The sequence below is a fragment of the Oncorhynchus masou genome, chromosome 18, assembly GCF_036934945.1.
Source record: "Oncorhynchus masou masou isolate Uvic2021 chromosome 18, UVic_Omas_1.1, whole genome shotgun sequence".
Classification (NCBI taxonomy): Eukaryota; Metazoa; Chordata; class Actinopteri; order Salmoniformes; family Salmonidae; genus Oncorhynchus; species Oncorhynchus masou.
Window position 1 is genome coordinate 36,750,021 of NC_088229.1, and position 16,332 is coordinate 36,766,352.

The 16,332-nt window shown below is 42.2% G+C and overlaps 1 protein-coding gene across 3 annotated transcripts; it reads left to right on the forward strand.

Annotated features, from left to right (window-relative positions):
• Positions 1-367: 367 nt before the first annotated feature.
• Positions 368-15,801, forward strand: plod1a (procollagen-lysine, 2-oxoglutarate 5-dioxygenase 1a). 3 transcript variants are annotated; one of them, XM_064923156.1, is made up of 20 exons: positions 368-570; positions 1,379-1,470; positions 1,656-1,786; positions 2,373-2,536; positions 3,346-3,458; positions 3,647-3,710; positions 5,523-5,620; positions 5,804-5,905; positions 6,797-6,928; positions 7,998-8,119; positions 8,375-8,479; positions 8,679-8,804; positions 9,077-9,218; positions 10,143-10,256; positions 11,753-11,818; positions 12,253-12,357; positions 12,475-12,621; positions 13,286-13,411; positions 13,708-13,833; positions 14,803-15,801. In XM_064923156.1, the coding sequence occupies exons 1-20, from the start codon at positions 477-479 to the stop codon at positions 14,956-14,958; spliced, it is 2,325 nt and encodes a 774-aa protein (XP_064779228.1). In that variant the 5' UTR covers positions 368-476; the 3' UTR covers positions 14,959-15,801. The 3 variants fall into 3 exon arrangements, with proteins under 3 accessions (XP_064779228.1, XP_064779230.1, XP_064779229.1); XM_064923158.1 differs by lacking the exon at positions 13,708-13,833; XM_064923157.1 differs by lacking the exon at positions 13,286-13,411.
• Positions 15,802-16,332: the final 531 nt, after the last annotated feature.

The window sequence follows — 16,332 nt, forward strand, 5'->3', positions numbered from 1 at the left end:
GTGCCAATATTGTACAATCCAGGTGTCCAAAGGTCTTAGTGACTTGCCCCTACAGACTCGCCGCTGTAAGGGTGGCCAAAGATGATTCTTAACATGTATTGACTTGGGGTTGAATACTTATCTCATCAAGATAGTGTTTTATTTCTACATAATATTTTGAGTAGATATTTTTGCTTAGCCTATTTATTTTATTTTCATGTTTGCCTGTGCCTGGTCGGCGGAGGTCTCACTTTAAAGACTAATGTTGCATCCTGCACTTGATGCAGCTGTGCTGGCCTACCGGGTCAACTAAAAACCTAATCAAGTTTCTCCAAAGTGGGCTTATTTTACTGGGTTGGGCGGGTTTTTGTGTCTGATTGGTCTACTAAGTGTCAATCAAATCTGGAAACACTTTAAGTACACAACTGTTTGACTAAAATCATATGGTATCGCCAAGGAAGTGTTAGGCTGAGGATTGGTGAAGATTTAACCCGAAAATGAGAGCTTTTTCCTTATTAATATTGGCCTGGATGTCCTTGCTTGTGGTTTTACCAGTGATACGTTGTAAAGAACAGCGAGAACTATCCGAAGGTAGGACAGCTCAAATAGCAACTCAACTTGCATTCCAACGTTTTAAATGTTGCTGAGTATTTTGCAATCTCGCTAGATATAAAGATGGAGTCATGGAAGTCGCTATTCAAACGTTATTACATTGTAATTTGCATGTAACTCTCTCGGACTGATAAAAAGCAATTGCATTGCAGATACAAAGTTCCACCGGGTGTTCTCGAGAGTTCCATGCCGCTGACGTGGACTGGATCGCGTCTGATTTAATTCAGACTTGTGCCTAATGTTCTATTGAAAACAAATACATGTCAAGAAAGATGCAATATAGGCCTACAATACTTGATAGCATAATATGGATTTCATCAGGGGTTGAAGTATGTTATGCGCAAGTGGCAGAGATCAGTTACTTACTTTTAGCCTAGTTTAATATATTTTTTTCTTGTAGGAATTTTCTAGCTGTACACATGCTAATGTTTTTTTTTCTACTTCAGTTTAGCATAATGTTTACTGAGCTATAAATCAACATTGCATGTGTGCTGGAAATATTTTTTTATTGATAGAGATTGATGGAAAGTATCACTTCACAGTTTTAAGAAAACACTCATTAAACATACAGTATGCTGTCATAAGAGAGAAGGTGAACATTTCAATGGTCAAGTAGACACATCTATCTATACATTCTCAGAGACCACCTCTGGATATATCATCCAATTGAGCATGGTTGGTACAGACTGTTTACTTCAAGTTTTATGTGATTTTTACATTGCACACACACTACACGGGCCAATTCTCGCATCAATTACATACTTCCATTGATCTTAATTTCTTTCAGGCAACCTTTTAGTTGTGACTGTTGCGACCAAAGAGACAGATGGCTTCAGGCGTTTCATGAGGTCTGCCCGACACTTTAACTACACTATCAAGGTATGGAAAGTTCTGACAAGATAAAACTGATCCAACATTTGTGTCCAGACAATGACTGGCAACTATTCACTCTCTCCCTCTGGAAAATATCAATACCTTAGTGAGGAAACAAGCCTTTTTGAAGAAGGTATATATCTTTTTGTTGTGGAGAATGTGGTTTGCAGTTGTTCTCTTTGGGTTTGAAGGTGCTTGGCAGAGGGGAGCCATGGAAAGGTGGGGACTATATGACAGAGCCAGGAGGGGGTCAGAAAGTGCGCCTTCTTAAAGCTGGTTTGCAGGAGATGGAGGAAGACAAGGTTGTCCTCTTCATTGACAGGTAGCCTTCAATCTGCCTTCACTCTTACCAGCATTATTGAATATATTATTGAATATATTATTGAATATATTCACACACAAAATTCAGTGTACATCAAAATTCAGCTTGCCCAACGACTGGTTCAGCACTGGTCTTACCCCACCAGACATGCCACCAGGAGTCTTTTCGCAGTCCCAAGGTCCAAAACAAATTCAAGAAAATGTACAGTATTATACAGAGCCATGATTGCATGGAACTTCCTTCCATCTCATACAAATAAAGCAACAAATAAACAAATAAAGCAACACCACATAGCCTCTTCCCCATGTGACCTACTTGTGTGTATGTACTGACATGTATGTGTAACTGATAGATACACACACACACACACACACACACACATACACACACACACACACACACTAAATGTTAATGTTTTTAAATGTATGTCAATTGTACAGTATTTAGTCTGTAATGTCTTTTTCGTTATGTGTCAGACCCCAGGAAGACTAGCTGTCGCCATTGGCGTCGGCTAATGAGGATCCTAATAAATCCCCCCCTGAACAATGAGGCTCATAAAGGTTCTCTTTTCTCTCACTCTGACCAGCTATGATGTTGTCTTCGCCTCCGGTCCCAAAGAGCTGCTGAAGAAGTTCCAGCAGACAAGACACAAGGTGGTCTTCTCTGCAGAGACCCTCATCTGGCCCGACAGACACTTGGAGGACAAGCACCCCCACTTCCGAGAGGGAAAGAGGTTCTTGGGCTCAGGGGGTATGTAAACACACTCCTCTTGATCACCAAGCAATGGAAGGCAGCCATTTCGTTAACTGTCAACAGAAAGTTGTTGTCAGTTAAACACGAATACTAACAAACACAGCTTTACTTTTTAAACGTTGACATGTAACAGTCCAGTTAGAAGTTGTCTCAGTCATTTTTATAGAAAGGAGGACATTGGGCTTAAGACATATGAACTGGGCATGAATTCACCTGGCAGTTTATCCACTAAGGTTTGAGATTGTGAATGGCAGTTTTATAATCTTAATGTTTAAGTCAGCTGCTAAAAACCAGAGCGACCGAAGTCCAAACACGAATATGAAATCACATGAATTGGACCTCTATTACATTGACCATTTGTTTTTGAAATTCCGGTTCTACTGTTCAAACTGCTTTGTCTTTGTCATATCAAATCAACTTTTATTTGTCACATGTGCCGAATACAACAGGTGTAGAACGCACAAGCCCTTAACTAACAATGCAGTTTTAAGAAAAATAAGTGTTGAGTAAAAAATGTAAATAACAAATAATTAAAAAGCAGCAGTAAAATAACATTAGCGAGGCTATATATAGGGGGAACCGGTACAGAGTCAATGTGCGGGGGCACCGGTTAGTTGAGGTAATATGTACATGTAGGCAGAGTTAAAGTGACTATGCATAGATAATAAACAGAGAGTAGCAACAGTGTAAAAGAGAGGGGGGAGGACAATGCAAATAGTCTGGGTAGCCATTTGATTAGCTGTTCAGGAGTCTTATGGCTTGGGGTTAGAACCTGTATCGTTCACACGTTCTATCTTTGTCCCTAGGATTCATTGGCTATGTTCCTAACCTCAAAGAGATGGTTGCTGACTGGACAGGGGAGGACAGTGACAGTGATCAACTTTTCTTCACCAAGATTTATATCAACCCAGAGAAAAGAGTAGGAATCTACCTCTATACTGATCTTGTTATGGTTCTTTAAGTGGTCTCTCTCAGAACTTTACTATCTATGCATTTCTTCTTGGTATGAGTACTGTATGTGTATTATACTGTAACATTATATCTATGCATTATGATTCCTCATGCTGTTTTTGTTTTCATAATAAGTGATATGTTTTTTCTCTCCAGAAATCCATCAATATAACACTGGACAACAGATGCAGAATGTTTCATAATCTTCATGGATCCCTTGGTGAGTTTTTAACAAATTACACATCTCTTTATGTCTTAGAGCATGTCTCGCCATTGTCTCCCACTTCACCTCTAGCCAACAAGTATACACATGTACTTCAACATTTTCGAATGAAAAGGCCACTGCACCACTGAAACCTACTGACATCAGCTTTTAAATTGTTGATCCTCCCCCCTACTGGGACATCAAAACGGCTGTTTCAGTTGACACTTTTTCTCGTTCTGTAAAGAAATGCTTGGAGAAGAAAAGAGGAAAGTGCGACCTCCCTCTGGTTTCACTTCCTGACTGTGTTAGTCGTGATTGGCTGATTGAGGCTTTGATGAAGGTGTATGAGTGTGATGCAGGTTGTCATATCCTTAGGCGTTCTGGTTCAGCCGACAGACTGCTTTGAGCCTTTCTTCCCTCTCTTTTACTCTCTTTCTCTCCTCCTCTTCCCCGCCCTCTCTTTTTCCTGTATGCCGCTGGCTGAGGCTGAGCCTGCGTTAGGAATTTATGAGTTTGCTGTGAGAGGGATGTGTCTGAGCTCACGTAGACCAGAGAGGGAAGGGGGAGGGGTCGGGCACAGCTCCTCCATGCTTTTTCCAGATGCTCCCAAAGCACAGGGCTGGATGTGTATAAACTTTTTAAGCAGCTGCAGTTCGGTGGGCGTGCTGAGTAAACGCTACATCCTACCAACTCCACAGCAACGGCTTCCTGTTAATAGCTATAGCCTTCCCTATAATAGTCAGCTTCTTGAGAGGGACAGCAAGATCATGCTTGTTTGTGTTCATGTCTTGAAACCTACTTGAGGTGAAAAGGAGAGAGCTGAAATTGTCACAGCATCGTTGTAGAATCCAGCCTCCCAGAGAGAGACATGCAATCATTCGCAAAATGTAGTGAGTGGTGACGTCTCTGGTGGTTTGCCGGTTTCAACTGCAACGCCCCACAGTTGCTACATGTTTTTTTGGTGCAAGTCAGCTTTGGAAAAGTGTTTTATTTTTAACCTTCATTTACACAGGTAAATTACATTGAGACCTAGGCATTGTTTATAAGTGAGCCCTGAACACATTAAATACAGAGTTTGTTAGTTTTGTAATAAATCTGTTGAATTACTGTGTAATGAAATCCATCTCCAATACATGATGTCCTGAGTGTATTGTATGTTTCAGTACTGTGGATTGATTAGCCACTGAGTGGCATGCTTCAAGTCTCTCTTGGAAGACACGTGGCCGGCCAACAATTGGCAGGCTTTACTGACTTTATTGTCCCCATGGGGAAAATTTGTTGCAGTGGCATGTACACGTTTATTTTTTTAAATTTAACCTTTATTTAACCAGGTAGGCCAGTTGAGAACAAGTTCTCATTTACAACTGCGACCTGGCCAAGATACAGCAAAGCAGTGCGACAAAAACAACAACACAGAGTTACACATGGGATAAACAAACATACAGTCAATAACACAATAGAAAAATCTATGTACAGTGTGTGCAAATGTAGTAAGATTAGGGAGGTAAGGTAATAAATAGGCCATAGTGGCGAAGTAATTACAATTTAGCATTAACACTGAAGTGATAGATGTGCAGATGATGATGTGAAAGTAGAGTTACTGGGGTGCAAAAGAGCAAAATAAAAAATAACAATATGGGGATGAGGTAGTTGGGTGGGCTATTTACAGATGGGCTGTGTACAGGTACAGTGATCGGTAAGCTGCTCTGACAGCTGATGCTTAAGGTTAGAGAGGGAGATCTCCAGCTTCAGTGATTTTTGCAATTCGTTCCAGTCATTTGGTCGCAGGACTGGTACTGATGTTACGGTTTGTGTGTTTGCACCTAGATGAGGTGGTGTTGAAGTTTGAGGACGGGCAAGTGCGGGCCAGAAATGTGTTGTATGATACATTACCCGTCGTTATTCATGGCAACGGGCCCACCAAGGTAACCTTCCAACTTTTGACCCTTTGACCCCTATTGACCGTTGTAATTCTATTGACCATTGAAATTCAGACACAATAAATAGAATGTAAATGTAAGACCAAAAAAATCATCCAAATATTTGGAAAAAGGTAGATAAACAGTATCAGGAAGTGGTAAAAATAAAATAAATGTTTCTTGTTTAAGCTCCAGATCAACTACTTGAGCAACTACATCCCCACAGTGTGGACGTTTGAGACGGGATGCAGTGTGTGTCTTGAGGACCTGCGGCCACTCTCAGGACTCAAGGTGGGTTGCCTGTCTGTTTATGTGAAGTATTCTGGTAAGACACTCTTAGGGCGTATTCTCATTGAAGAGTTGTAGCAGAGGTTTCATGATGAAATTTCAATTGACCTAATATGTACATAAACTTTTCAATTGACATGAGCAACGGAATTTCACGTGCCTAGAGAAGGTTCGCCGGATTGGCGATGGACATTCTTGCTTCGCAGCTTAAATTTAACGTAAATATCCCAGTATAGCCACCAGCCAGTAAGCATCCTTTTAACAAACTATTCAACTATGCAAGCAACTTCATCTTAAGCATATTACACTCTCTTGTATTATGCAACAATTCACAACCGTGTGCAGAGTATTAAAGGGTTTATTTTCTTATCTGTACACTCATTATATTTCAGGTTAAAAAAAGTCTTAAATATAGGGAACACATTTCAGCTGTTTCAAAAGCATTGCTCTGCCATTTTCGATTTTTACTATAGGAGCATTTCGCTTGAAGAGACCATTCTGTTTACATCTGACTGCTCAGATAGGGGTGACTTTCGAGCAAGGCTCGCCTGCGACCTCCGTAGGAGAAGTGACAAGTTTACATTACACTAAAAGGTCTAGCCGAGGTTATTTTCTCTAAACCTCTAATGCAGCTCTCGTAGTGAGAATACACTCTTAAGATTAATTGTAATACACCTGCGTCGGAAACGACACGCACGGCCGACACGCAATGTATACCGGTGCGATTAATGGTCACCTGTGGTGTGTGCCAATGGAGCTTGATTGCAAGTTGGGTGACAAGATTCTCTGGGGGGGATTGGATGAAAAGGCATTTGATTTTTATATGCAAGGTTTTCAAGTCGACTGCAATGTACATGACAATGTCATTACATTAATATTTTTAATACTGTACAGGAGAGCGAATACCCACTGGTGGTTATTGGAATCTTCATCCAGCAGCCCACCCCCTTTGTCAGTGTGTTCTTTGAGACCTTGCTCAAACTGGAATACCCAAAGAACCGACTCAAACTCTTCATCTACAACCAGGTGAGAGAAACATATTTTATTACATAGTACCATCAATCTAACATTTAAAGGGATACTTTGGGGTTTTGTCAATGAGGCCTTTTATCTACTTCCCCAGAGTCAGGTGAACCCATGGATACCATTTTGATGTCTCTGCATCCAGTATACAGGTAGTTTATTGATTGTTAGCGCAGCTAGCTGTTACCATAGACTTCTTGTCATGGCAGAATTGCTAGTTACTAACTTCCTTCAAACTGCACGCAGAGAAATAAAAATTGTATCCACAAGTTCATCAGGCTCTGGGGAAGTAGATCATTGTAAGTAGATGCAAGTATCCCTTTAACAAATGTGTATAATTAAATATTTACCCTTTTGATTTGAGTAACCATTTGGTCTTGTATGAATGGAACACCGTGTTAGTTACACCCAGTAACCTCTTGTGCATTTCTCCCTCCGAATTGTTGCCAATCCACACATGTGCTCACATGCCTCTTTGGATAGTATAACAATGACAAGGAATGTGTCAGATCTGTGCAAGTACCAGTCAAGGGTCAACCGAGTTAACTTCAGGGTCCGTGCATGAGATATGTTGACATGAATCAAAGTTGTATTACAAGACTTGAAATTTGTTGTTAAAAGTTGATGCTTTCATAAGTTCTAGTCTTCCAGAATTGAAGTAGAGAGGAGATTCAGCAACTCTTAGTGGACAATAGAAGTTTGGGAAAACCCTGAAGAAGGCTGAAAGCTGGAACGTGCTGGTTTTCCTTTCATTAAAAAAATAAGCATTTCTATTCACTTCTAATTTCCATCAAGAGTTGCTGAATCTCTACTTCAGTTTTGCTCCTCAATTCATACACCTTGGTTGGAGAGCGAGGTAGCCATATTTATCAAGAATTGAAATGACAGATTTCATTGAACAGATCCCACATTGTAGCTCAATGGCTTTGTTTAATATCAACCTCAAACATCTGGCGGGCTGTAATGCTCTCATTGTAACTCTTTATTTTTCCTATGTGTGAATGTGACTAAGACTGTTACAGAAGCACAACAACTCTTGTCTTTGCTACTGTCCCACAATGTCCTCTTACAGGAGCAGCACCACGAGGTAGCGGTCAGCTCTTTCCTGAAGGACCATGGGAAAGAGTACCAGGATGTTAAGGTCATCGGGCCTGAGGAGAACATGGACAGGGTGGCTTCCCGCAACCTCGGCCTGTGAGTTCACCATGGCTTTCTCTCTCACACTAGCTTTGGATGCGCACATACAACCTAGCTTGACATTATTCCCAAGTTTTTCAAAGATGTTCAGCATGTGACCTGGGGTAGATTACTGATTAGGTCTGCTGCCTTCAGCGCATACATGCACTGTATCAATCTGGGTTCAAATCCCCAATGAAGAAAAAAAAAAGTTAGGTTTGGGACTACCCCATAAACGTGTGTTTACTATGTTTCCTATTTTTTGGTTCCCAGTGATATGTGCCGACAGGACAAGGACTGTGAGTATTTCTTCAGCATGGATATCGAAGTGGTTCTGAAGAACAAGGACACCCTAAAGATTCTCATCAAGCAAAATGAGTAAGCAGCAATAAAAATGAGCCTGTCGATTATGCCTGACCAGATTCCCGATCTCTGATGACGCATGCTATAACTGCTCTCCTAAAAATACTGGACACACACACACACACACACACACACATGTATTTAGGTGGAAACACTTTCAAAGCTCAACTGGTTTTCAGTGGGATGTGATTAATCATCCCCTGTCACCCTTCAGGCCTATAATTGCACCCATGATAACCCGAGAAGGCCGCCTGTGGACCAACTTCTGGGGAGCACTCAGTGCTGATGGTTACTACGCTAGGTCGGAGGACTATGTGGACATTGTGCAAGGACGCAGAGTGTAAGTCACACACACATTATTTCCCATAACTGATTATACCAATATGGTCATTATGGAACAATGTTATTTTATAGAGAGCTGAGGTCTGATGGGTTTTTGTTATGACTCTCCCCGGGGGGCAGAAATGCTTGTTTCCTGCTGTAGGATCATATTTTGCTAAACTCGGCAACACTACTACAGCTTCCATGCCAGTATCAAGATCTTGTTTTCGAGAGCGCTTCCAGCACAATGTATGGGAAGCCTGTTCTAAATATAGTTTATTGTCACTACAGTGGTGTGTGGAATGTCCCCTACCTGACCAAGGTGTACCTGGTGAAGGCCAGCCTCCTTCACGAGGAGCTCTCCAACAACGACCTCTTCAGCTCGGGCACTCTGGACCTCGACATGGCCTTCTGTCACAACGCCAGAAACAAAGTCAGTGTTGGAAAGCTATGATAGATTGATTGGTCAAATTCTCCATTTCATTTTGGGCATAAAATAATGCATGACAGGCCTCCAAGTGGCGCAGTGGTCTAAGGCACTGCATCGCAGTGCTAGCTGTGCCGCTAGAGATTCTGGGTTCGAATCCAGGTTCTGTGGCAGCCAGCCGCGACTGGGAGACCCATGGGGCGGCGCACAATTGGCCCAGCGTCGTCAGGGTTAGGGGAGGGTTTGGCCAGCAGGGATGTCCTTGTCCCATCGCGCACTAGCGACTCCTGTGGTGGGCCGGGCGCAGTGCACGCTGACACGGTGTTTCCTCCTACACATTGGTGCGGCTGGCTTCCAGGTTAAGTGGGAATTGTGTCAAGAAGCAGTGCGGCTTGGTTGGGTTTCAGAGGACGCACGGCTCTCGACCTTCTCCTCACCCGAGTCCATACGGGAGTTGCAGCGATGAGACAAGACTGTAACTACCAATTGGATACCACGAAATTGGGCAGAAAAAGGGGTAAAATAAAACAAAAAATGTAAGAATACTTTACTGTCCATTACCTTGCAGAGAACTTAAATGTGTCTTTATGCTCACAACATAAAGCAATGGGTCAGCAGCACCCCTTGGAAAAATTAGAGGAATTAAGTGTCTTGCTCAAGGGGGCACCGGCAGGCAATGGCATGTAGGATTCCATCGTAATTTATTCTGAAGTCTCGTCTTGCTCTCAGTCCCTCAGTGTCCAGTATTAGTCACGGGTGCTTAGGTATCAAAAGATAGCAAACCTCTGATTAGAAGTGAGACACCCAAACAGCATCGAACCCGTAGAAGTCCCAAAACGTAGGCCAGGTAGCAAATATTTAAAGATTATAGCTTCAAACTAAATGATTTAAAAAAAACAAGTTTTAACGCCCTTTGCTTCAATTTCTCAGGGAGTCTTCATGTACGTTACGAATATGCATACCTTTGGACGGATGCTGTCGACAGAAAACTACCAGACGAGCCATCTCCACAACGATTTGTGGCAGATCTTTGAAAACCCTAAGGTGAGAATTGGGTTGTCAAGTAGTCATTGGGGGAAAAAACAAAGGCTCCCCTTGACTCAATTCAGGCCGAGACAGCATCATGTACCTCACAACATTGAATTAGTTTGAAGACTAATTGCAGCACTCAGCTGAAGAAGAGCTTATTGCATGATAGTGGGGTGAAGAGGCTGTGGCTCGGGTGGTTGATGTCCTTGATGATCTTTTTGGCCTTCCTGTGACATCGGGTGCTGTAGGTGTCCTGGAGGGCAGGTAGTTTGCCCCCAGTGATGCGTTGGGCAGACCTCACTACCCTCTGGAGAGCACTGCGGTTGCGGGCGGTGCAGTTGCCGTACATGGCGGTGATACAGCCCGACAGGATGTTCTCAATTGTGCATCTGTAAAAGTTTGAAGGTTTTAGGGGCCAAGCCAACCTGCTTCACCACACTGTCTGTGTGGGTGGACCATTTCAGATCATCAGTGATGTGTACGCCGAGGAACTCGACGCTTTGCACCTTCTCCACTGCGGTCCCGTCAATGTGGATAGTGGGTGCGTCTTCTGCTGTTTCCTGAAGTCCACGATCAGCTCCTTTGTTCTGTTGACATTGAGTAAAGTTATTTTCCTGACACCACACTTCGAGGGCCCTCACCTCCTCACTGTAGGCTGTCTCGTCATTGTTGGTAATCAAGCCTACCACTGCAGTGTCGTCTGCAAACTTGATGATTGAGTAGGAGGCGTGTGTGGCCCGCAGTTGTGGGTGAACAGGGAGTACAGGAGGGGGCTGAGCACGCACCCTTGTGGGGCCCCAGTGTTGAGGATCAGCATAGTGGAGATGTTTCCTACCTTCACCACTTGGGGGGCGACCCGTCAGGAAGTCCAGGACCCAGTTGCACAGGGCGGGTTCAGACCCATGGACCTGAGCTTAATGATGAGCTTGGAGGGTACTATGGTGTTGAATGCTAGGATAGGGTGAGATTGAATATGTCTGTAAACATTCCAGCCAGCTGGTCTGCACATGCTCTGATGACGTGGTTGGGATGCCGTTTGGGCCGGCAGCCTTGCGAGGATTAAACCGCTTAAATGTCTTACTCACGTCGGCCACGGAGGAGAGCCCACAGTCCTTGGTAGCGGGCTGCGTTGGCACTGTGTTATCCTCAAAGAGGGCGAAGAAGATGTTTAGCTTGTCCAGAAGCAAGACGTCGGTGTCCACTACGTGGCTGGCTTTCCCTTTGTAGTCTGTGATTGTAGACCCTGCCACATATGTCTCGTGTCTGAGCTGTTGAATTGCGACTCCTATTCATCTCTGTACTGAAGTTTTGCCTGTTTGATTGCCTTACGGAGGGAATAACTGCACTGTTTGTATTCAACCATATTCCCAGTCACCTTGCCATGGTTAAATGCGGTGGTTCGCGCTTTCAGTTTAGCTTTCAAATGGATTCAGCTGGTGAGTCCGTGTCATGGAAAGAGCAGGTGTTCTTATTGTGTTGTACACTCACTGTATATTCTTCATTTTCCTCAGGATTGGGAGGAGCGTTACATCCATGAGAACTACACAAAGATAATGAGAGACAAACTGATTGAAACAGTGAGTACTTGTTTTTCTATCAAAGTATAATATTTCAATGCTCACTCAAGATCACTGACATTGCCTATTGCTCTATATAAAATGATGATAATGGCTAATAAAGGTGATAACCGAAGTTTCTTAATATATAATAATATATACCATGTCGCAGACCCTTTTATCCTAAGCGACTTACAAATCATGTGTGCATCCATTTTACGTACGGGTGGCCTCGGAAATCGAACGCACAATTTCAAGCGTCATGCTCTACCAACTTCGCTACAGAAGACTATTTCAGGGTGGTCAAAGTCCAGTTGGCTACAAATGAAGACCACGAACTGCATGCTCAAAATATTTATAGAATTGACTGTTTATGGAGAGAGTAGAAATTCCATGCCTATCTACTATTTGAAAATGCAAGGTCACTCAATTGTACATTTTTTTCCCCCTTCCAGCCTTGCCCTGATGTATACTGGTTCCCGCTATTCTCTGATATCGGATGTGACCACATTGTTCAAGAAATGGAAAACTTTGGACAGTGGTCAGGTGGCCGAAATACGGTATGTGTTTATTCTCCTAAACCAATGTAGCCTACAATTATTATCTTACCTAACAAACCTGTAAATGTAGTAACTTGAGCATTGTATCATGTTTTTATATGTTCTTATTTACTGAAGGACACAAGGATCCAGGGTGGCTATGAGAATGTCCCCACCATTGATATCCACATGACTCAAATCAATTATGAGAAAGAGTGGCAGAAGCTTCTGTTGGATTACATAGCCCCAATCACAGAGACAATGTATCCTGGATACTACACCAAGGTATGTTTAAAAAAACAACAACACACATTTGTACTCATTTTAGATGGAGTTATGTGCAGCTCAACAGAAATTCATATTTTCATTACTCTACACATTTTTCATGGATTTTAACTCCTGAATGATATCATTACAACGTGGAGAACAATAGAGAATGCATAAATGATCAGGAAAGTTTTATTTTACATTCCACTTTCAGCAGCTGGGGGGTTGTTTGTGTGGTTATAATGGTACATCGTGGTTCTTGCTTTAGTAAGTCCCACAAAATGTAAATATTTCTGCAAATTTGTGCACCGTTCTGTTACCTATCGCCACCTTGTGGCCTGATATCCGTTGATTTAGCTAAGTAGAGTTATGTTTGTTTATCTAAATATGTTTAAATGCACACCTCTCCTGTTATTTTGATTAACTTTTGAATATTACTTTGTTCACAGGTTAACAATATTAATATTCTTATTTATGTTTTCAAAATGTAGAATTATACTGTAAGCTGCAGGATTTACAGTAGAATGGTCTACATTTATACAATGCGTCATTAATTTAATTCAAATGCAACAGACGTGTTTAATTATATTGCAAATATATATTTTGAATAGAATCTTATGTATAGAACAGGGTCCCTCTGTGCTACCATGTTGACCTTGACATGCTTCTCTTCTCTTATCAGTGTATCTCTTACCTCAACTTCGTAGTGAGGTACAAACCTGACGAGCAGCCCCTGCTCACCCCTCACCACGATGCTTCTACTTTCACTATTAATGTAGCTCTCAACAGCAAAGAAATTGACTATGAGGTAAATGAGTATTAGGGGTCCAGTCCAGTAAGACACACTAAACTGGCAGGTAACCAAGACAAATGCCCCTTAAGCCCATGTTTGAGGACAGGGTGCAGGTGTTTTGTCCTCTTTCCTGTCTCTTCTCTGGGAATGTATGCTGGAATCGGGGAGCTCTTCCTTTTTCTTAGCTGAGGTTTCAACCGGGAGGTCAAGGGGCATGCGGCCTGTCCCGGCAGCCCTCCCGACTCGTTTGTTGAATGCTGCATGACTCTTTGCATCACTCTGGTATTTTCTGTCTGTCTCTCTCTTTGCAGGCTCAGTTTGACTTGGCGTTTGTAGTTAGATATAAGCCAGACGAGCAGCCCTTTTTAAGGCCACACCATGACGCGTCCACATTTACTATAAATATTGCACTCAATCAAAAAGTGCTTGATTACCAGGTGAGTGTGTTTGTGTGATGATTTACACATTGCCTTGTGGAGTTGGCCTCTAAAGACTGGGTTGGACCAACTTTGATATGTGAACACTTGTAGGGCTACCCCCATGGTAATATTTGTAACACTTATGGATGTGCCCTGATTTGTTATACCCTCAGGCACCTCTGTAATTAAAACCCTGCGCCACCCTATTATTAACATCTATTACAATTGGTTAGGATAACCCGAGTACTGTATATGGTCATTTAGTGTGAAATTGGAACAGAAAGATCAGTGAAGTTGTGTGTTTTCCTGAAATGTTGCAATCAAGTTTGCCAATCAACTTATTTCAAGTAGGAATGCAAGTGTATGAATGTACAGTATGTCTTCTGAAATGTTTTAAGCATGCAGACCACTAGTTGCTTTGTATGTTTTCATCACTGTTTGTTTCTATGAATACAATTATTCCAGGGTGAGTTTCCCAGAAACATCAAGACCGTCTTTAGCATTAAGATACTCGTTCCTCCATTGCCCACCAATGGATTTAAGATGATCTTATTGCTAAAGATGGTCTTTATGTTTCTGGGAAACTCACCCCAGATTGTTTTCATCAGAATCATTATGGTGACTCTCATTCTTTCTTCTTTGCACGTAAAAAAAAAAACAACCATCATTTGAAAAGCTTTTGAAGATGTGTTGTATTGCATCCGTGTCATTACCCTGCATCTTTTGAACTTGGACAAGAATAGGTGCATAATCTGGTTTGTTTTGAGAAGAAAGTGATTTCCGCACAGTTACTGTTTCTCCACTGTTCACAATGTGTTATTTGCACATAGTTATGTACCTATGATGAAAGCCTTCAGTGTTCTCCTGTGCACTATGACCTTGAGTCTTAGACAAGTTGACGTTTCTCTATGTATAGAATGTGAAGCATGTGTGAATCTCCTGGATATACCTTTCCTGACTTCATCTCTGTTTGCTTTCCCATTGAAGGGTGGGGGATGCAGGTTCATACGGTATAACTGCTCCGTCGAGGCACCCCGCAAAGGCTGGGCCCTCATGCACCCTGGACGGCTCACCCATTATCACGAGGGCCTGCGAACCACTGCAGGCACTCGATACATCGCAGTGTCATTTGTGGACCCCTGAGTGCCAATGGCAATGTGCTGCCACTTCCAGGTGTCAGCTGTTGTTTCTATGGTGCCTTTACTGAACTTTTGTTAATTCAGGAAAACTCCATTAGCCAAATCCAAGTGGGCGTTGCGGGAGACCTTTTCTCTTGAAACCCCTTTCCACTGAAAGTCATTTGAAACTTTTGTGAGACAAATGTACTGTTTTAGTATTATTATTTTAACTGTCAAAATAACTTGTTTTGTTGAATCAAGACACTCCTACATACAGTATGAGGCAATAATAATAACTTTATTTGTAAAGTGCCCTTCATTTCCAAATACACTCCTAATACAGTATGCAATGCACCATGGTCTAGGAGATCATTAAAACATCTGTCCTATTTATTATTTTGATATTTGTATAAAAGGAAGTTATTCCAAAGATTCCGTGTGGCTTTCGAATGTGTAATATCTAAAGAACACAGCTCGTAACACATTCTCAGTCCCCTTGTCATTTTCATGTTGATAACAAGTCCATGTTCAGCACCCAAACATTGTAGATGCAATGAATAGAGCTGACGTGAGTCCTTATTCTACATGTCAGACAGGCATGTTTGTTCTACATTGCCTATTTCTATCAGAATGTTCCAAAACGTTGCATCCTGCTGAAAGCGCACCAGAACATATACTGTATGTTTCTCTTAAATAACTATACATTTTTTTTACATTCCATGACAAGTAATCATTGAGGAGAAAGTTTGACTGAATTGATCTGATGCTGCCTGGGCATACTCTGAAAAATGTTGTAAACGCTAGTAGAGATAGTTGTGAGAATTTATATTTTGGTCATTTGTCAATAAAACACTGAACCAAACTATGATTCCATTGTGCAACCAATCCTTTGAGTAGTTGGTACTGTATCAAAAGCCAAAACACCATTTTTATTGTGGCCCTAACAAAGATAGCGGAATGAATGAGACAATTACAGAATGGACTGTTCAGTCAGAGGTTATTCCAATGACATGTCCTAAATAAATGTATACTCATTGATTGGTCCCAACATGTTCCTCAACACTGGGGCCCCACAAGGGTGCGTTCTGAGCCCTCTCCTGTACTCCCTGTTCACCCACGACTGCGTGGCCACGCACGCCTCCAACTCAATCATCAAGTTTGCGGACGACACAACAGTGGTAGGCTTGATTACCAACAACGACGAGACGGCCTACAGGGAGGAGGTGAGGGCCCTCGGAGTGTGGTGTCAGGGAAATAACCTCACACTCAACGTCAACAAAACTAAGGAGATGATTGTGGACTTCAGGAAACAGCAGAGGGAACACCCCCCTATCCACATCGATGGAACAGTAGTGGAGAGAGTAGCAAGTTTTAAGTTCCTCGGCATACACATCACAGA